At 52.5% G+C, this 20,440-nt stretch overlaps 1 protein-coding gene across 1 annotated transcript in view; it reads left to right on the forward strand.

The window, feature by feature from the left end:
• The window catches only part of TASOR2 (transcription activation suppressor family member 2), a 40,383-nt gene that overhangs the window by 17,443 nt on the left and 2,500 nt on the right, over positions 1 to 20,440 (forward strand). Inside the window, exons 11-21 of the mRNA XM_057425513.1 lie at positions 553 to 656; positions 4,223 to 4,295; positions 4,404 to 4,478; positions 6,140 to 6,922; positions 8,712 to 8,948; positions 10,788 to 11,685; positions 12,745 to 13,231; positions 14,012 to 17,362; positions 18,487 to 18,612; positions 19,111 to 19,264; positions 19,845 to 19,950. Coding sequence (XP_057281496.1) covers positions 553 to 656; positions 4,223 to 4,295; positions 4,404 to 4,478; positions 6,140 to 6,922; positions 8,712 to 8,948; positions 10,788 to 11,685; positions 12,745 to 13,231; positions 14,012 to 17,362; positions 18,487 to 18,612; positions 19,111 to 19,264; positions 19,845 to 19,950 — 6,394 coding nt within the window. The remainder of the gene's footprint in view (positions 1 to 552; positions 657 to 4,222; positions 4,296 to 4,403; positions 4,479 to 6,139; positions 6,923 to 8,711; positions 8,949 to 10,787; positions 11,686 to 12,744; positions 13,232 to 14,011; positions 17,363 to 18,486; positions 18,613 to 19,110; positions 19,265 to 19,844; positions 19,951 to 20,440) is intronic.

Raw genomic sequence — 20,440 nt, forward strand, 5'->3', positions numbered from 1 at the left:
GGGTTAGCATTCAGCTGACAGTGCAGATGGACACTGGATAGTGCTGGGAAGAGGCAGTAGACGTGGGGGGAGACCACAGCAACACTTGCTAAAGGTGCCCTGGAGCCACAATCTTAAGACCCGCTGGTGAAAGAGAGGAAATACTTGAACAGAAGAATCCTGTTGTGAAATTCAGAGGGGTCCGGTGGGTCCAGATCACATCTTTGTTAACATCCCTTGAGGATCAGAGTCTGAAAGAAGGATGCTTCATAGCAGGGGAGAATAAAGCACGTTAGAATGAGGTATTTCCCTCTGAAAGGCTCCCTATCTCTGTTGAAGCACACAGCACTGGTTAAATAGAAATGAGAGAAAAGATAGGAAAGATCTCCTATGAAGCATGGGCTGAAGAGGAAACAGCCTGTGCTGTGACTGCATATACCAGCTTAGGAAGTCTTGCTAAACCCCAGTGCTTCCACCAGTTGCACACGCATCTTCCTGGTGTAGGAGCACTTGTTCAGAAACCATACAAGAGGCACTACTTCAACATCCAATTCTCTCTTCTTTTGTCTGCAGTTTGCTTTCAGGGTGTTTATTTCAGCCTGTATGAAGTAGAAATATCAAATAAGGAGCAATATAAAATGGATCATTTAATAGAAAATCTGAAGGAAAAGGACTTGGTAAGTGTTTTATACCATGGGCATTCTGGGGGGAAAGTGGCCTTTTCAATCAGCTCTTGCTATATGTGGTAACATTATCCACAGATTCTGAACTGATGCAAAATGGAATGAATTTCCCTGCTTGAAGTATTAGTTTCCTGCTTTGTTATTCTCATAGTTTAGTCTTTTCTGCATATAAAGTGTTGACTGACAGCTGAGCTGCTTGCCCTCAGCTTAATGCCCACAGTTACGCTGCTGAATCCCTGGGGGCTTCCAGGATCTCTGAAGATGTTAGAGTTATCCATTTTTAATGGGGAATTTCCCTTGTGATGTGTGATATGATAAGGCTTTTTTTCAAGCACGTTCCCAGTGTGATTGTCACTTCTCCTGATGAATCCAAGGAATAAACCTCACCCCTGTGGAGCACAACACCTGCATCTCTGCTGGGAGTTGGGGTTGGGTTGGGTTTGGCTTTGCTGCTGTTGGTTGCTCTCTCTCTCATCTGATGGCTTCCTGTAGATTCGGAGTTGTAAATCCTGGCTGCTGGCCACATCCTCCCCTCACTGCAAGCTGGCAGCAGCCCATCAACTGCCTGGAAGAGCTGTTGCTGTGCTGCACTGCTGAAGAGCTGCCCACTGATGTGGAGCTCCACTCACGTAACATACCAGAGCAAGTGATGGTTGTGCAACCCTGTAAGAAAAGCACTCTCGCTCCCTAAAGTATTAATTAAAGCCTTTTATTGGTAACAACATGGGAAGGAAAACAGAAGATGGCAAAGACAATCTTAATGTCCCTTCATGTGCAGGTAACACTGAACTGTGCAGCATCAGTTGGACGTCCGGTTGGGGCACAGGTCAATGCCATAGCTCATCTTGAGGTTCCCAGCATCTGAAGGGGCATGAGCTTATCTATGCTATCCCTTTTTTCATCTGTGCTCGCCAATAAAAAACACTTTAATCAGTACACAGTCCAAGTGCCTTTCTTACAGGGATCTGTGCCAACCATATGCTCTGGTGCATTACTCCATGTTTGCAGCTACTGAAGGTTATAACATGCACCCTGCCAAGCACTAGAGGGGTTGGCAAAGAATCCCAGACTGGTTTGTGTTGGAAGGGAGCTTAAAGCTCCTCCAGCTCCACCCCCTGCCACGGGCAGGGACACCTCCCACTAGAGCAGCTTGCTCCAAGCCCCTGTGTCCAACCTGGCCTTGAGCACTGCCAGGGATGGGGCAGCCACAGCTTCTCTGGGCACCCTGTGCCAGCACCTCAGCACCCTCACAGGGAAGAGCTTCTGCCTAAGAGCTCATCTCAGTCTCCCCTCTGGCAGGTTAAAGCCATTCCCCTTGGCCTGTCCCTACAGGCCCTTGTCCAAAGCCCCTCTCCAGCTTTCCTGCAGCCCCTTTAGGCACTGGAGCTGCTCTAAGGTCTCCCCTTCAGGAGCCTTCTCTTCTCCAGGCTGACCCAGCCCAGCTCTCTCAGCCTGGCTCCAGAGCAGAGCTGCTCCAGCCCTCGCAGCATCTCCGTGGCCTCCTCTGCACTCGCTCCAACAGCTCCACGTCCCTCTTGTGCTGCTGCCCCAGAGCTGGATCAGGACTGCAGGGGGGGTCTCCCCAGAGCACAGCAGAGGGGCAGGATCCCCTTCCTGAGCTGCTGCTCATGCTCTGGGGGTGCAGCCCAGCACACGGGAGGGTTCTGGTCTCAAGCCTGCACTGAAGCCGGGTCATGGGGAGCTTCTCATCAACCAACACCCCCAAGTCCTTCTCCTCAGGGCCAATAAGATGGTTGCATTGTGGCTGTGAGCAGTTTAGGTTTGAAAGCCATTAGGAATGTTATTTCCCTGGAGCTTCGCCACCCTCATATATCTGTCAAACTGGATGAATTCATCTCCCTTACTTCAGCAGGGAAACAGTCACAGCCCCTTTTGGGTTTGCTTCTTCCCCTCCCAAAAGTGTTCTCCATCTCTTTTCCCTGTGCATGTGCCAGGCACCCTGTCTTGTGCAGTGCCCAAGTGGAAGGGAAAGGGTGCTGGGGCTAGGTGGGGTTGCCTGAGGCCAGCTGTACTGCTCTGGGCTCTGACTGATGTCTGTCAGCTCTGTGTTAGGTGGCTGCTGCTTTATGACTTGACTTTCCTCCTTACCTGCCTGAAAGCTCATTCTGGCAGTGAGAAACAGCTATTTCATTGAGCTGGAATGGTACTGGCTCTTACATCTCTGCACTGCTGGCTTGAGGCATCCAAAGCAAGGAGCTACTGTTCTGAGTAGGGAATATTACCCTGAAGTTGTTCAGTGCTTTCAAAGCTGTTTCTTTGTCCTGGAGAAATGAGGCTGAAATGGGCAGTAGTCCAACCCTCTGTTATGTCTGAATGTATTGACTGGGATCAGTGGCAATTCACAGAGCATTAGAAGCCATTGGGCTGTTCAGTTCCTGTAAGTGTCCTGCAAAGATGTGTCTGCATGGAGGAAAGAGATCCAAATGGATGTCCCCATGGAGGGGAAGGCATTCCAAGCCAAGCTCTGTAATGAGGCATCAAGTAACACCCAAACACAAGAGAAGCCTCAGTATGTATTGTTTTAGACATGCAGTCAGGCAGCTCTGAGACTCAGCAGAGTCTATCATAGAATCACAGAATCACCCGGGTTGGAAAAGCCCTTTAAGCTCATCCAGTCCAACCGTTCCCCAGCCCTGCCAAGGCCACCACTAACCCATGGCACTGAGGCCTCGTCTCCACGCTGTGTGAACACTTGCAGGGACGGTGACTGCAGCCCTGCCCTGGTCAGCCTGTTCCAATGCCTGAGCAGCCTCTGGGGAAGGAATTGTTCCTCAGCTCCATCTAAACCTGCCCTGGTGCAGCTTGAGGCCGTTTCCTCTTGTCCCATCCCTTGTTCCTTGGGAGCAGAGCCCAGCCCCTCCTGGCTCCATCCTCCTCTCAGGCAGTTGTAGGGAGCCATCAGGTCCCCCTTGAGCCTTCTCTTCTCCAGACTGAACCCCCCAGGTCCCTCAGCCCTTCCCCATCACACTTGTGCTCCAGGCCCTGCACCAGCTCCTTTGCCCTTCTCTGGCCCCGCTCCAGCACCTCAATGTCTCTCTTATAGTGAGGGGCCAAGAACTGAACACTGATGATAAAGAAGCTGCATGGCCTGAACTTCACTCAGCCTCGTGTCTGGAACAGTTTGGTTGTGTTTTGTCAGATGTTGTTGTCCAGCTTTGCTTTTCCTGCTGGGAAAACCTTCTCCTTGGGCTGTGAAAAGCAGTTCCTGACTGAGAGGCCCAGGAGCTTTTGAACTGAAGGGGCCACAGTTATTAACCTTATCCATTAATTGCAGCTGGTTTGGCTGAGCATAGCTATTTATTAAGGAACAGATGTGAGGGATTTGATAGCTCAATAGCAACATAAAAGGAACACTTTTGGTTACAGATCCAAATTGATCCAAGTGGCATGAAACAAGCAGTGTCCTCCTTAACAGGGAAGGAGCTGGCGGTGTTGGCACATGTTCAGCAGAAAGCCAGGCTTGTTGAGAGTCCTGTTGAGTGATAGAAAGTGTACTAAGAAGGAAAGGAGTGGTTGCTTTAACTTTGTGTTTATTGTAGGCAATCATCAAATATTTACAAGATCAAGGATTCCTTATCCTCCTCACGCCCTCTGCCTTGGCACAAGATGATGGTAAGACCAATGTAGAAGCCAATAGCTGTGCTTAAACATCCTGCTCTGGTTTAGGGACAGAGGGTGGGTACACTCAGTCTAAACAAAACCTCTTGCTTTCTGCCGTAGGATTTGACCCCAAGGAGCCTGGCAGCCTCCTGGCCCTGTTCCTGTTCACCTCCTCCCAGTCAATGGGACTGAACGGTAGGGGGTTCCCTTTGGTGGCTTCAGACACTGGGTTTTGGGTGTGAGATCCTCACCATCTTCCACTAGAGAAGCTTGCTCCAAGCCCCTGTGTCCAACCTGGCCTTGAACACTGCCAGGGATGGGGCAGCCACAGCTTCTCTGGGCACCCTGTGCCAGCGCCTCAGCACCCTCACAGGGAAGAGCTTCTGCCTAAGATCTAACCTGAACTTCCCCTGTTTCAGTTTGAACCCATCACCCCTTGTCCTATCACTACAATCCCTGATGAAGAGCTCCTCTCCATCATCCTTGTAGCTCCCTTCAGACACCAGAAGCTGCTCTGAGGCCTCCACGCAGCTTCTCTTCTCCAGCTGAACAGCCCCAACTCACTCAGTTCAGACTCAGAGCATGAATAATGTTTCCTGTTTCAAAATGAGCAGCCTCTGAATCTGTTCCCTTCCTGTGCAGACGGCCTCAGGAGGTATGTAGGGCAGAACAAGCCTGCTATACAGAGCACCCGCAGCATTCCAGAGCCAGCAGCAGAGGCAGGAAGCTGGGAGTAGGCTCACAGCTCTGCCTGGGCTTGCTAGTTACAAGGACCAATAGGCAAAGAAAATCACACATCTGGGAGGGAAACACCCACTGGGAAGAAATGGGATAGGGAAAGGAACTGGGGCTGTCAGCCTGCTCCTGCAGCCAAAAGAAACCTCAGAGGGGGATCATAACACACAGGCCAAGGATGTGGATGCAAAGCATCAGCATCAGGTTGCTGGGTTGCAGTGGATGAAGCTGGATAAATCTGGCTTGTGCAGAGAAGAATGCCACTGAAGCTCTGCACATCACAGGCACTTCTGGACACCAAGGGGACCCTGCTGTGGCAAGCAGAGCCTACTTCATGGTGACATCTGAGAGGGGGGACACCCTAGAGCCTTGGGACTTCTTGTTCATCCCTGTTGGGAGCTACACTTTAATGATAGGCTTTAGTCCTCCTGAAGTGAGAAACACCAATGGCTTTCAGTAGAATCAGTCCTCCAGTTTTAGAAGATCACCCAGGGGTTCATGTTCTTTATTTATCCAGTTTCTGGGTCTGATGGGAATTCCATATTCCACATCCCGCTCCACAGTGCTAATGTGGTGTCTTCATGTGAAGTGGGTTATCCCATGCTGACAGCAGGTAGAGATGGAGCTGCTGGAAGCAGCATCTGGACAGGGACATAAACAACACAAGTGATCTGAAGGCAGTGCTGGCCTAAACACCCTCGATGGGCAGCCCTCAGCTGAAACAGGTTTAAAACCCCAAAAGACCCCTGTGTTTTGAGAGCTCTGAGTGCCTTAAATGTTGGATTCAGTGAGAATTGCTGGAATGAAGGGAATTAGACCACTATGTGTGTGATCTCCCTGCAGAATGAAGCTAACCGATACAACAGCAGCCTTTAATCTTAGTTTAATCCACTTTGGAATTCCATCTGAAATTCCTTTCTACCTTCTACCTTTCTACCAGTTACAAGCATGCCTCAAACCAGGCCATCATCCTTGGGTTAGTTTTCTGTAGGTTGGCTCCTGGGGCTTGTTCATAGAATCATAGAATCTTTCATGTTCTCTTTGCATGTAACAGGGAAGTGATTTGGGGAATTGAATCTTGTTTTTAAAATGAATAAAATGCTTTTCTTTTCCTTCCATAGCTGCAAAGCACCAGCCAAGAGGTGAAAGGGAGCAGAGTGACATCTCACTGAGAGTAGCCTCCGTTTTGCCTGGCCTCCACTATGCCTTACAGAAAGCCACCAGTTCTTCAGGGCAGGACACAGTCAGTCCCAGCACATGGATCAAACACCACTTCCAGGAGTATGCAAAGCTTGACCAAAACACAGGGTCCTCCTCTGGCCAAAGCAGTGAAGTTCCCTTTTCTTCTGCCCTCTCCCTAACTGAGGATGAATGTACAAATCCCCTCAAGAAGTGCTCAGAGGAGTCCTTCTCCCAGCTGCAGAGTTACCTCTCTGATTCCAGCAGCTACACTCTGCCATTGGCAACAGCTTTAGGATGTTTGCCTGGTGCTGCTCAGTCTCTTTGCTGTGATTCAGAGGCTGCTGATGAACCAGACTTATCTTCAGCTCTGCCACCAGACCTGATTCTCTTCAACACAACAGGAGAAAAAGAAGTCAGAAGTGAAGACCCACATCCCACCCTGGGGCTGGACCAGGTTGGTGAAGAGCCTGCAGAAGGTGTTGACTTAACCAGCAAGCTCTCGGTGCAGAGTAGCAGGAAGAAACCCAAGAGAGAGATTGCAAACAGCACCAGGGATGAATTGCCACCACCAGAGAAGCAAATGGGGCATAGCAGCAGCAACAGGAAAGCAGCCAATAAGATCAACCTTGCTTTATCTTCTGAGAAGCCAGGATCTGCAGACAAGTCTGATGAGCCCACACTTGAATTAGCCAACTTGCAGTTGCCACAGAGAAGGAAAAGAGGTAAGTGCTGTATAAAGGGGACTAACTTCCTCCTGCTTTTCCAGAAGCTGGGATGCTCAGGGTTCACTAGGAGCCATGGCCCCTTCCCAGCCCCCTCAGGTGCCCATAGCAAGCAGATGCCTCCTGAGCCCACCTCTGCTATGAACAGAGGCTGAGAGAGCTGGGCTGGTTCAGCCTGGAGAAGACTCCTTAAGGGGAGACCTTAGAGCAGCTCCAGTGCCTAAAGGGGCTGCAGGAAACCTGGAGAGAGGCTTTGGACAAGGGCCTGTAGGGACAGGCCAAGGGGAATGGCTTTAACCTGCCAGAGGGGAGACTGAGATGAGCTCTAGGCAGAAGCTCTTCCCTGTGAGGGTGCTGAGGCGCTGGCACAGGGTGCCCAGAGAAGCTGTGGCTGCCCCATCCCTGGCAGTGTTCAAGGCCAGGCTGGACACAGGAGCTTGGAGCAAGCTGCTGTAATGGAAGGGGTCCCTGCTCATGGCAGGGGTTGGAACTGGATGAGCTTTAAGGTCCCTGCCAACCTAAACCAGTCTGGAATTCTATGAAAATTAAGCAGTGCAATTTCCACACCCAAACTGAGACTCAAAGTGGTTCGTTTTGCTGTAGCTCAATCTGAATTCAACAGAACTAAACTGCATTTGGGCCAGTTTCACCCTGAACAAAACCATCTCGACCATGATTTAGCATGGCATTCTTAAAGTGTGAGATTGATCCCACCCAGCTACAGCTGAAAGCTGGTATCAGGCCTGAGCTGCTCATGTGAGCTGTCTCAATGCATGAATTGTTCTCTGAAGGCTCCTGTCTCATCACTGAGGCTGGTTAAACCTGGGCTCTCTAGTCAGCCTCTGCCTCATGTACAGAGTCTGAAAGTGGGTTGAGATGAATCTCAGTCTTGGTGATGAAACATGGCCAGAACCATTCAAAGGACTACTGCAGAGTTAGTGCCATCCTCTGTGACCTCCCCTCCCATTTACACACACCACAGGTAGGGCAGTGACTGTGGGAATGGGCTCTTGTGCAGCACAGGGGTGGCACTGTGGGATGAAGTTACCTCTGAGTCTCAGTCCTGGGGCACCTTTGCCTCAAGTGGTGGCATTGCTGATGAGATCCATCTGTTGGTGGATCTCAAGGGTGGATTGCTGAGGTACCTGTGCTTCTTGGAGAGGTAAATAAGTGCCCTCAGGCTGCTTCCTGTGCCAGCCAGGAATTAGGGTGATTTTATCCCTGGAGAACACCTATTCCAGGTCAGGAAAACAAGTTTTTAATGAGCTTAAGAAGTGATGCTTAACTTTTAATAACTGCTCACTGATCACTCCCATCAGTAACAAACCCATTTGTTACTCAGCTCAGATGCATAAAGCAAGTTGTGGAACACTACTCTGCTGCTGCCAATCCCTTCTAAAGCACTCCAAATTCACAGAACCATGGAATGCCAGGTGGGCAAGGACCTCAGGGATCACCTGGTCCAACCTTTCTAGGCAAAGTATTATCTAGATGAGATGCCCCAGCACCCTGTCCACCTAAATCTTATGTGTCCAACACTGGGGAATCCAATTCTCTGGGATTGGAGATGATCATCTGGAGATGATTCCAATGGCTGATTGTTCTCATGGTGAAACATTCCCCTCTTGTGTCCAGCTGGAATCTTCCAGGATTAACTTGTGCCTGTCACCCCTCAGCTTTTCCTTGTGATTCCTTATACTTTACTCATATTCCTTAACTTGGTATTTTGCAATGACTCCTTTTTAGTCCGATATGTCTCAAACCAAAGGTGATGCTCTCTCTTTTCCAGGTGCAGAGGTCCTGTCTGCAGAATTCATGCAGCAAACACAGTCTGGAGCTGTTCAGAAGGAAACCCCAGCTCCTGATGCTTCTGCCTTGGAAACCAAGAGACCAAGGCTACTGAGGAAGCCAGAGGAGAAGAAGGTTCCTGTTGCTGAGAGCACCAGAAAGCCAGTGAAGAGGCAGATATTAAAACCTGTGGCTAAAAGCTCCTCGAAACCCAAAGCCAACAAGCAAGCAGAAAGTGGTAAGAGTGCTGTTCCCTATGGAAATCTTGCCTTTAAAAGCTGAGCCATCAAACATCACAGGCAGGTCACAACCAGATGATCATAATAGCACATTGGCAGTAGCCACAGGGCTTTAGAGGTCTGGATTGGGTCTGAGTGCTGCTGCCCCCCAGCCTGCAGTTGTATAAACTGAGTGGATAAAGCAACTGCCTAGTATAAAACACAAAGGTGATGGTGAAAATCCTTGTTCCGGGATGGACAAACCAGACAGGGGCTCTTGTGAGTCCTTTCCTATTCCTTCAGTTTGCATCCCTGGCAAACTGCTGGGATAAGGAGTGGAATTGTCACAGCCTTTGCAGCCTGCAGCATATTTAAGAGGCAGCCCTGAGTGGACAACACCTGACTGTGGTACCTGCAGGTGCTGGCTGGGAGCCTGCAAGTGAAACTGGGAACCAGTATTATGTTGCCAAGACAAGTGATGGATCAGAAGAGTCATTTTCTTAGTTTGTTGTGTTTTCTCACACATTGATGTCTTTTTTTTCAGCTGTTTCTGGCCTTTTTCCTCTTCCTGGAGACTTTGAAGACAGGTTCAGGCACCTCAGCTCAGTTTATCCTGCCTTCTTGGTCTTTTATTGCCATGTATTTCTGAAATGTGGCATTTTTCATCAGTGTGTGTGTATCAAACACTGTCCCTCACAGAATCACAGGTTTGGGTTGGAAGGGACCTTAAAGCTCACCCAGTTTCAACTCCTGCCACAGGCAGGGACACCTTCCACTAGAGCAGGTTGCTCCAAGCCCCTGTGTCCAGCCTGGCCTTGAACACTGCCAGGGATGGGGCAGCCACAGCTTCTCTGGGCACCCTGTGCCAGCACCTCAGCACCCTCACAGGGAAGAGCTTCTGCCTTATCTCCAACCTGAACTTCCCCTGTTTCAGTTTGAACCCATCACCCCTTGTCCTATTGCTACAGTCCCCGATGAAGAGTCCCTCTCCAGCATCCTTGTAGCCCCCTTCAGATATTGAATACGCAGATACGGATATGCAGTTCTCAAGGAAATGCAATGTAACACATTGGACTTTAACACAGATGTGATTCAATAAGGTTTTACTTGAAGGGAGATGTTTCTGAGGTGTTTTTTAGTAGAAGACATTAATTTTATTTGATGTCTTCATACTGGTTTTATGAACATGGGCCTAGAGCCATGGTGAAAACTACATGAACACTTACGTGCTGTGCTGTGGCTGCCTTTGGATCATAACACACAGGGAGGCCAAGGCTGTGGGTGCAAAGTGCCAGCCAGCACCAGGCTGCTTGGTTGCAGTTAATAAAGCTGGACTTGTTAAGAAGAGTTTCAGTGTGTGTGCTCTGAGGTTCAGCTCAAGAGCAGGTTATGCTCTAGGTAGGGTGTGCAGTGGGAAGCATGAGGGCACAGGGGTTTTCTCTGTGGTTCAGTGGTTTGGGGTGGGTTTTGTAATGGACTGTTGAAAGCACAGCCCAAGGGTCAGGAGGGAAGACTCCCAAATACTCAAGCTAGGTCAAAATGTAAAGCAAAATAAAAAGGGTGAAGGAAACACCTGAAATAGCTCGGGTTGTATTTAAGTGGCCAAACAACCCTGTGCACAGAGGCCAAGGGATGTTTTGTTCCCTTTGGATCCCATGCCTGTTAGTTCTGAGAATAAACCCGCTTCCTGAAATCACTTAGATTCCCAGCTCTGGATCATTCTGTAGTAGCCATGTCCATGGAGATGGGGTTTGGTTTAAGTGTGTAAATTCCACGTTGGAGACATACTTTTCCTGTCAAACCGAAAGCTATTTGAACACCTATGTGGCCTTTGTTTAATCTCTGTTTTCCTTACTCAGAGCACCAGGAGCTGCCCTCTGTCCTCCCAGGAGAAGCTTCTTCCCAGTGTCATGGAGATGACAGCAAAATGGGTGAGGTTTGCCCAGATGGACTTGGTGATCCTGGTCTCAACCTGAAGAGGAACAGGTACGAGCCCCATGCCTTGAACTTGCTGGCTGACCTGGCTCTGGGTTCCTGTAGTCCTTTGGTTATCCCAGCAGACAATGAGGTGGCAGCTGAGTCCTGCAGCCACTCCAGTGACTCTCCAGAGGAGCAGCAAAGCCACCACAAGCACAAATCCTCATGTGTTGCTTCTGATCATGAATACCACAGGGTGACAAGGCTCGCAGAGGGAGACACCTCTCCTAGCAAGGTCGTGCCAAACCAGAAGCAGCATCCTGCGGAAAACAAAGTCTTAAATGACTTGGCCTCTAGTCCCAGGGAGAAAAACTCTACGGTTTCCTGTATGAGTAACAGATTGAGGCCCAGGCCACCAAAACCCCATGTGTTGCCTCCAAAAAAGACTCCAAAGGCTCCCAAGGTGAACAAGGTGAACAATAACACCTTAATCTCTGCTGAGCACTCATACGCCTCACAGATGCCTGAGAACTCAAAGAAACCCGTGAATCCCAAAGGTACATCCAACCCTGCACCAGCATCCGCCAGGAGCAACCGAGCAAGGCCCCTGGTTGGGAAGGTGCTGCCCTTCAGGCACCAGCAGAGCAGCAGCCACCCACAGGCCATAGCCATGAGGCACAGGAACAGGGTGAAGGAAGACTTTGCCAAGAGACACAAAGTGAAGATCTGTGATGAGTCCATAATGGTGACGTGCCACTGGAATGCACCGTATCTTTTCCACTTGGACAGCAGATACACCAATGATGCCCTGGAGAAGACAGTTGTTCGTGGCCTGCATGGGTAAGTTGCTCTGGAAGGCTATCTGGAGGGGTTGGCTCCTGCTGGAGTGCTTTTGGAAGGGGCTTTCTTTGCTTTCTGTTTGCTCAGCACTATCATTGCCTTCTTTCCCATGCTAAAAAGCCCAGTTTTACTGTGTTAAAGCTGGTGTCTTCCCTGAGGGGAAGGACTTGGGGGTGCTGATCGATGAGAAGCTCCCCATGACCCGGCTTCAGTGTGCGCTTGAGCCCAGAACCCCACCATGTGCTGGGCTGCACCCCCAGAGCGTGAGCAGCAGCTCAGGGAGGGGATCCTGCCCCTCTGCTGCACTTTGGGGGGACCCCCCCTGCAGTCCTGATCCAGCTCTGGGGCAGCAGCACAAGAGGGACGTGGAGCTGTTGGAGCGAGTGCAGGGGAGGCCATGGAGATGCTGCGAGGGCTGGAGCAGCTCTGCTCTGGAGCCAGGCTGAGAGAGCTGGGCTGGGTCAGCCTGGAGAAGAGAAGGCTCCTGAAGGGGAGACCTGAGAGCAGCTCCAGTGCCTAAAGGGGCTGCAGGAAAGCTGGAGAGGGCTTGGGACAAGGGCCTGTAGGGCCAGGCCAAGGGGAATGGCTTTAACCTGCCAGAGGGGAGACTGAGATGAGCTCTTAGGCAGAAGCTCTTCCCTGTGAGGGTGCTGAGGTGCTGGCACAGGGTGCCCAGAGAAGCTGTGGCTGCCCCAGCCCTGGCAGTGTTCAAGGCCAGGTTGGACACAGGGGCTTGGAGCAAGCTGCTCTAGTGGAAGGTGTCCTGCTCGTGGCAGGGGTTGGAACTGGATGAGCTTTAAGGTCCCTTCCAACACAAGCCAGTCTATGATTCCCATGGCTCTGCAGCTAGAATTGATATCTAATGCCATGAGCCCAAGTCCTATTTTGCAGCTGTGAGTTTCTCTTTATTCCAATATGCTGGAATAACTGCATTGAGTGATCCATGACTGCAAATAGGCATCTCTGGGGCTTAGCACTGTGGGGAACCAGGGGATGCCTTGTGCCAGTCACCTGGAGGGAGGATGAAGGTGTTCCAGTCTGTGTTTGCTTTCTTTGCAGGCCCTGGAACTCTCGTCAGCCTGATGATGTGCAGGAGCTGAAGCTGATACTCCACATGTGGGTGGCTCTCTTCTATAGCAAGCCCAGCCTGCTGAGCAGCACGAGGGTGGTGGTGGAGCACAGCGACCCCAAGAAGTATGTCTCAATAAAGACCACTTGGGACTTCCTTGACTTCAGTGATGATGGTGAGGACTATTTTGGGTTGGAGAAGTGCCCTGCAGACAGTCGCTCGGACCCTGTCCAGACTCCCAGCAGCTCTGTGGATCACACCACACGTAACCAGGGTCACTTCCACTCTGCAGACTCTCAGACTGATGCTGGTGGGACTCCTGCTGTTGTTGATAACACAGTGTCATCTTCAGGAGAGGTGCCCTGTGGGGAGGAGGAGCCTTCCTCCACAAGCTGTCCTGAACGTGCTGATGAGAAAGACAAAGAGCCTGCAGCCATTGCTGAGGAGCATGGGCATGACATCCCAACCATCACTAAGGTAAGAGCTTGGGGTGTGAGTGATACAAGTCTGTAGGACACAGAATGCATTTTATGCTTACAGGAATAGGATCTTCTGAAAGGAGGGGAGCAGAGATGCGTGTGGGCTCTCTCAGAGCCAGGTACTGGAGGTCCACAAAGCAGGAGTGAGGAGCATTCACCGGCATTTATCTGCCCCAGATGACTGCCACAGGCATAGGACCATAAACTCATGGAATACCAGGTTGGAAGGGACCTCAAGGGCCATCTGGTCCAGCCTTTTTTGGCAAAGCATGACTTAGACTGGATGTCCCAGCACCCTGTGCAGCCCAGTCTTAACAGTGACCGGTGCTGGGGAATCACCAATCTCACAGGGAAGAACTGCCTTAGATCTAACCTGAACTTCCTCTGTTTCAGTTTGAACCCATCACCCCTTGTCCTATCACTACAGTCCCTGATTGAAGAGCTCCTCTCCAGCATCCTTGTAGCTCCCTTCAGACATTGGAAGCTGCTAAGAGGTCTCCATGCAACTTATCTTCCCCGGGCTCAACAGCCCCAACTTTCTCAGCCTGTCTCCATACAGGAGGTGCTCCAGCCCCTGAGCATCCTCGTGGCCTCCTCTGGACTTGCTCCAACACCTCCGTGTCCTTCTTATGTTGAGGACACCAGAACTGCACACAGTGCAGCAAGTGGGGTCTCACGAGAGCAGAGTAGAGGGGCAGGAGCACCTCCATGATCTGCTGCTCACACTCCTTTTGATAACCTCCTCTTCTTTCTTAACCTCCAATTTGTGTTGTTTCAGGAGAAGCCACCCAAGGAGGGAAGGATGAAGGATGTTACAACCACCCCCAGCCCTGCTTATGAGCTCAGTGATACTAGCAAGCCCCCAGCTGTGCTGGGCAAGGAAAACCCCTTCAGCCAAGCCCCAGATCCCAGTTCAGCTCCTTGGAGAGATGCCCCATGCACACTGCATGGACAAGGAGAGCAGCAGGAGAGTGGATGGACAGCAGGGTCAGGGAATGGCCCCGGCCCTCCCGAGAACACAGAGAGCATTGCAGACACTGAGCACTGTATGGAGATTGAGGACAGTGGCTGGGCCACCAGTGATGGGCCACAACAGGCCTCTGGTTGGCTCTTCTTAGAAGCAAGTCCTACAACTGCAAAGCCTGGTGAAGCCAGGAGGGAAGGGAGGGAATCACAGAACCTCTTTGGATGTTCAGAGGAAGAGGTGGAAGAGGTAGAAGACGAGAAGGAGGACTGTGAATATGAGAGCACAGCCCTGGAGCCTGGCTTTTTGGCATTCTCTGCAAGCAGTGATGACAGCATGGACTATGACCACAACAAGCAGAACCCAGTGCATCCAGCATGGCCACAGGGCTCTGGTGTCCCTGTGCCCAGCCCTCCTGCCTTAGCATCCCCTTGCCCAGGCAGATTAATGCCAGAGCTGTCAGATGGGACTGGGACTGGCCCTCAAAGGCTTCCTGGTGGGGTGGCACCAAGCCTGAACATGCTGGAAGAGGCTTTGGCCACCCCAGATGCAGAGGTGAAGGGTGTTGGCCTGGCACACACAGGCAGTGCAGCTGATGGGGGGTCACCCTGTGACAGCAGGTTGTTGCCTCCATCACCATCTGACCCAAGCTTGGTTGGTGAGACACAGCCAGACAAGAACTGTGCACCCTGTGCAGCAGGGTGGGAATCTGCTGGGAGCAGGGCTGGGTCACCGAGCAGCCAGGACCTGTCAATGGCCTTGTCCCCTGACTCCAGCTCTGTCTGCCTGATACCTCCTGACAGAGCAGCAGGTCCTGGGGCTGCTCCAGAGGAGCAGGACACCTTGGGGAACATCCGGTCCCCATCACAGAGCAGTGTGGGAGGGGGCAGCGGCCTTTCCCAAGGGTTTGGAGGTGATGCTGATGCTGAGCTCCCTTTGCTGAGCACTGGTGAAACAAAGCAAGAAGGGAACAAGGATTTGGTGGAAGAAGAGAGGAACATCCCTTCTGCCAACGGCACGGATGTGCTGGAGTCCTCAGGAGCAAGTGATGGCCAGGACTTTGCTTACACAGCCTTTGCAGATGGCTCTGAAGCTGGGGACAGTGATGATGTGTGCCTCGGGGCAAAGGAGTACTCCAGGAGCAACAAAAGCAGCACAGTGATGGTGGCTCACAAACTACAGGAGCCAGAGCCCTCTCTTCATCCCCTCCTGGAACCAGAACCTTCCTTCTCAATGCAGGAAGGGATGTCAGCCATGGAGAAGCACCCCAAGCAGCAGCAGAGAAACCCAAATGGGCTGTCCTCACCTGCCCATGATTCCCCTCCTGCTTCTCCATCCCATGGTGAACACACAGATCCCCACCACTGCCTGTTAGAGCAAAGGGAGTGGTGGCCAGTCCCGTGCCAGCAAAAGGGGTCCTGTGGGCAAGTACATGCTGCAGAGGTGAGTGTGGCTGCTGGGAGCTTAAATGGCTACTTAGAACCCAGATGTGTGGAAGAGGTGGGAAAAGGCACAGGCACCTGCCATGCAGAGCCAGCAGAGAGCTCCCCCATGGATGTGCCTGGTGACCTGGGATTGATGCCTCCTGCTCCTCCACATGGACACAAAGCAGGTCTGCACAGCACTGAGCCACACTCGGTGCTCAGAGAGCACCCCAGGGTGCTGTCTCCAGCTTCAGATGCTGCCCCATGGTCCTGCTGCATGGATACCAGCCCTGGGGCCCAAGCAGCAGATGCAGCAAGCAGCCACAAGGCAGAACCCATCCTGCCTGAGGGCTTGGAAGGAGGAAGCAGCTTCCCTCTTGCTGGGTCTGCATCATCTTCATCAGGGGAGTTGCCGATGCCTCTGTCTGAGCTCCAGTCTGTGTGTAAGCAAGGGGAGCAGGAGGCTCAGGGAGCTGACGGGCTTCCTGAGCTGCACCAGGCCAGCACAGAGGTGGAAGACACAGAAATCCACACTCCCCCCTTCCCAGTGTTGTCATTGCATGCACAAAGGGTGCTCTCTGCAGGAAGGCTGGAGCTGGCTGATGCTGATGGTGTCTCAGATGGGCTCCTGGGGTCCAAGGAGCTCCCCAGCAAAGACACACACATGGATTCAACCTTTGAGGCTTCCTCCAGCGACTCCAGCCAGGAGGAGACTTCATGGTCCCTGCTCACAGCCAGAGCTTCCTACAGCAGATCCATGGATGCTGCAGGCACAAGGACTAACTGTGGCTCGTCCCCTGGGAGCCCAGTGTGCTCAGAGGGGGGCAGTGAGGACTGGGGCTCACTGGACATGGAGGGGAGCCCATGCTCATGGGCTGAGCATGGCTGGACCATCAGCCCAGGGGACACCAGCAACGAGCTCATCCCTCCACATGTCACTATTAGGGACAAGCAGGGGATTGCCAAGCAGTGCAGGAACTTGGTGGTCACCAAGAAGTGCCAGGAGCCTCAGAAGAGGCATAGACACTGTATGGGGCAGTCCCATTTGTTACGGTCACTATGGGGGACTTGGAGGGGGTTTGAGGGAATCACACAGGACACTTTGGACATGGAGTGTCTCCGTTTCTATGATAAGCTAAAACACATCCTGAGGAGTGGGAAACCACCTTTTTCTACCTCCAAAAGCATCTTCCCAAAAGACTTTTGTCCCCAGGTGATGTCTGAGACATCTCCTGCACCAGAAGCTCCCATCCCACGGAGCAGGAGCCCTTTGCAGGTGACAATCCTGCCCTGGGACACATGGCCGAGTGGGCTTGACTGGCATGGGGGTCCCCAGCATGGGGACCAGTGCACCCCATGGCAGGACACCCTCTGTGACAAGAGGAGCAGAGCCCAAAACACGAGCCAGGGCTTCCACCTCAGCAAGCTCAAGTACGACCACAAGCTCCAGGACACAGAGGGGGAGGTTGCCATCATCTTTGATGAGTTCAGGAGGGTGATGCTGAGGACGGCTGGGGCAGGGACACAGGGCCAAGAGGATGTCCCAGTGGGTATGGGGGACACAAGTGAATGGGCTTGTGCATCCCTCGCCGGGAGGATGGAGACCTTCGAGGAGATGATCACTGACCTGTGCAGCTCGCTGCGGTCCCACCTCTGCAGCGTGGCCAAGGAGGCCTGTGGCCACAATGGATCGTTCTACGTGGTGGAGACGGGCGAGGAGCCGTTCTTTGCAAGGTTGAAGGTAACAACGGGGTTGCACGGGGATGGGTGGCTCTGGGGTGGGAGCTGAGGCAGCAGGAGCGTGTTCAACCCAACAGGGATGGGGTTTGGTTCCACCTCTGCCATTTCATCTTGGCTCCTAATGACAGGAATTGGAATCACAGAATCCCAGCCTGGTTTGGGTTGAAGGGACCTTAAAGCTCCTCCAGCTCCACCCCCTGCCACGGGCAGGGACACCTTCCACTAGAGCAGCTTGCTCCAAGCCCCTGTGTCCAACCTGGCCTTGAACACTGCCAGGGATGGGGCAGCCACAGCTTCTCTGGGCACCCTGTGCCAGCGCCTCAGCACCCTCACAGGGAAGAGCTTCTGCCTAAGATCTCATCTCAGTCTCCCCTCTGGCAGGTTAAAGCCATTCCCCTTGGCCTGTTCCTACAGGCCCTTGTCCAAAGCCCCTCTCCAGGTTTCCTGGAGCCCCCTTAGGTGTTGGAAGGTTGATTTATTTAGGTTGGAAAAGCCCTTTAAGCTCATCCAGTCCAACCATTACCCAGCACCGCCAAGGCCACCACTAACCCATGGCACTGAGGCCTCGTCTCCACGCTGTGTGAACACCTGCAGGGACGGTGACTGCAGCCCTGCCCTGGGCAGCCTGTTCCAATGCCTGAGCACCCTCTGGGGAAGGAATTGTTCCTCAGCTCCATCTAAACCTGCCCTGGTGCAGCTTGAGGCCGTTTCCTCTTGTCCCATCCCTTGAACATCCCCCGGGCCAAATCAGAGCTGAGTTCATGCAGGAACAGGCCAAATTCAAACCTTGCAACGTGGCTTTTGCTCCAGCTCCCATTAAAGGGTTGGCGATGGTGATTGCATGGGGGGATTTGCTGCTCTGCCGCAGCACAGAGGCCTGATGATGCTCGAGGTGTTCCTTTAGCAGGTTTTTGCTGACAAAGGTCAATGTCTGCTTCCTCCACCTCTGGCTGGAGCCCTGGCCTGGAGCACATGGTGCCTGTGACCGACGGACGCTGCAGGGTGCCTGCTTGGGGTCCCTGTGCTGCTCCCCTCATCATGTCCCCAGGCCCGTGTGTGCTGGGAGCGCAGCAGTGCTGTTGTGGAGGAGTTCTCCACACAAAGCTCACGTGGTTCCTGTTTCAGACCTTGCTGAGGAAGCTGGGACACGTGGAGACCGAACCCCTGAGCTTCTGCCAAGCAAAGTGTCCGGACACTGATCGGCTGCTTGTGGTCATCAGGAACGAGGATGTCTCCTCTCACATCCACAACGTAAGAACTCAGTCTGACCTGTTCTGATCATACCCAAACTGTCAGGATCCATTTGGAAGGGGTTTAGTTTCATTTCACACTCTATAGAGTCTCTGCAGATCTGTCCAGCTCTGCAAGTGCTGTGTTCTCTCCATGGAATCACAGAACCATGGAATGGTTTGGGCTGGAAGAGACCTTAAAGCTCATCCAGTTCCAACCCCTGCCACAGGCAGGGACACCTTCCACTAGAGCAGCTTGCTCCAAGCCCCTGTGTCCAACCTGGCCTTGAACACTGCCAGGGATGGGGTATCCATCGCTTCCTTGGGCAGTCTGCTCCAGTGTCTCACCACCATCATCCATCACCATCAATGCCTTTGGGATTGGGCTATGGAGACAGGGGTGTTGGGGTGCTACAGGCAGAGGACAGGATGGGCTCCCTGGAGCAAGTGTGACTCTTAGAGAAGTGCAAATGCAATTGAAATGCAGCTGCATGTTCAAAAGCATCTCTTCCTTCTGCAGGTCCCCTGCTTGCTGCAGCTGAAGCACCGTCCCAACGTGGTGTTTGCTGGAGTGGACAGCCCTGAAGATGTACCAGGTCACACGTACCAGGAGCTGTTTCATTCTGGTGGCTTCGTGGTGTCAGATGATGGCTTGTTGGAAACGGTGACACTGGGTAAGTCTTGTGGCCTCTTGCTTGGAGGCAAACACAGTGTCAGCTCCTCGCCTTGTCTGCTGACACCTCCAGACACTCCCCATGGGTGTCCTCTGCTCCTGCTTTAAGTGGGATAAGTTCCTTCCCTCTGTTTGACACTTGTAGACCCCATCTGGATAACGGGTCCAGGTCAGGGCTCCCCAAAACATCTAAGTACAGCAGGGGCCAGCAGAATGGTCAGGGGCTGGAGCAGGTTGTACAAGGACAGCCTGGAAAAGGGAGGACAAAGGGAAGACCTTGTTGCTGTCTTCAGCTGCCTAATGGGAAGTGGTAGAGACAGCAGAACCACGTTCCTCCTCGAGATGCAGAGGGCTGGGATGAGCGGTGACAGGGACAAGTTGCACTGATCCCTTTAGATATTAGGGGGGAAGGAATTCACAGCAAGTGTGTTCAACACCAGGATCCCAGTGTTTTGAGGCTGCATCCTTGGAGACCTTCGGACCTCACCTAGAACAGCCTCAGGTGGTCCAGCTTTGAGCAGGGCAGGGCCAGGGACCTCCTTCCACCCTCAGTTACCCCTTGGCTCCTGCTGTCTCCTCAGGCCAACTGAAGGAGGTGGTGAACGTGCTGGAGAAGCTCAACAGAAGCGGGAGGTGGAAGTGGCTCCTTCACTACAAGGAGAGCAAGAAGCTCAGAGAAGACATCAGGTAATGGCTCAGTAGTGGCAGCTCCCTCATCCCTGCTGTCCCTGTCACCACAGTAAGGATGTACCCACCTTGGTGTCCCCTTCAGTGCCCTCGGAGCAGGGCCACAGGGTGAGTTTGGTGCCGCTGGGTGGGTTTTGGCCTGTTACAAGATGAATTTGAAGAACTTATCAGTGAGAGATCGCGTGCCTCAAGTCTGGAATTGCTGGAGGTCAGCACTGGAGTGCTAGGGAGTGTGATAGGTTGTGTTAGATACACCTGTATGAGATGGAGTAGCAGGACATGGGGCCTGAGAGCATCAGATGGCCTGAAGAGCTGTCTTACACGTGATCCAGGATAAGGCAGGGCTCTGGCAGCAGCTTCTTGCACCCTGCTGGGCCTCCATAAGGCAGTTCCCTCTCTATGGCAGAGACACCCTCTGTGAGCATTATGGCCTGCAAAGGGCTTGAGGGGAGGCACAGATTGCATGTGAGGAGCTGCACGCTCCAAACAC

The sequence above is a fragment of the Pezoporus wallicus genome, unplaced genomic scaffold, assembly GCF_028554395.1.
Source record: "Pezoporus wallicus isolate ANWC-B61680 ecotype Strahan unplaced genomic scaffold, APGP_CSIRO_Pwel_v1 contig_4722, whole genome shotgun sequence".
Taxonomy (NCBI): Eukaryota; Metazoa; Chordata; class Aves; order Psittaciformes; family Psittacidae; genus Pezoporus; species Pezoporus wallicus.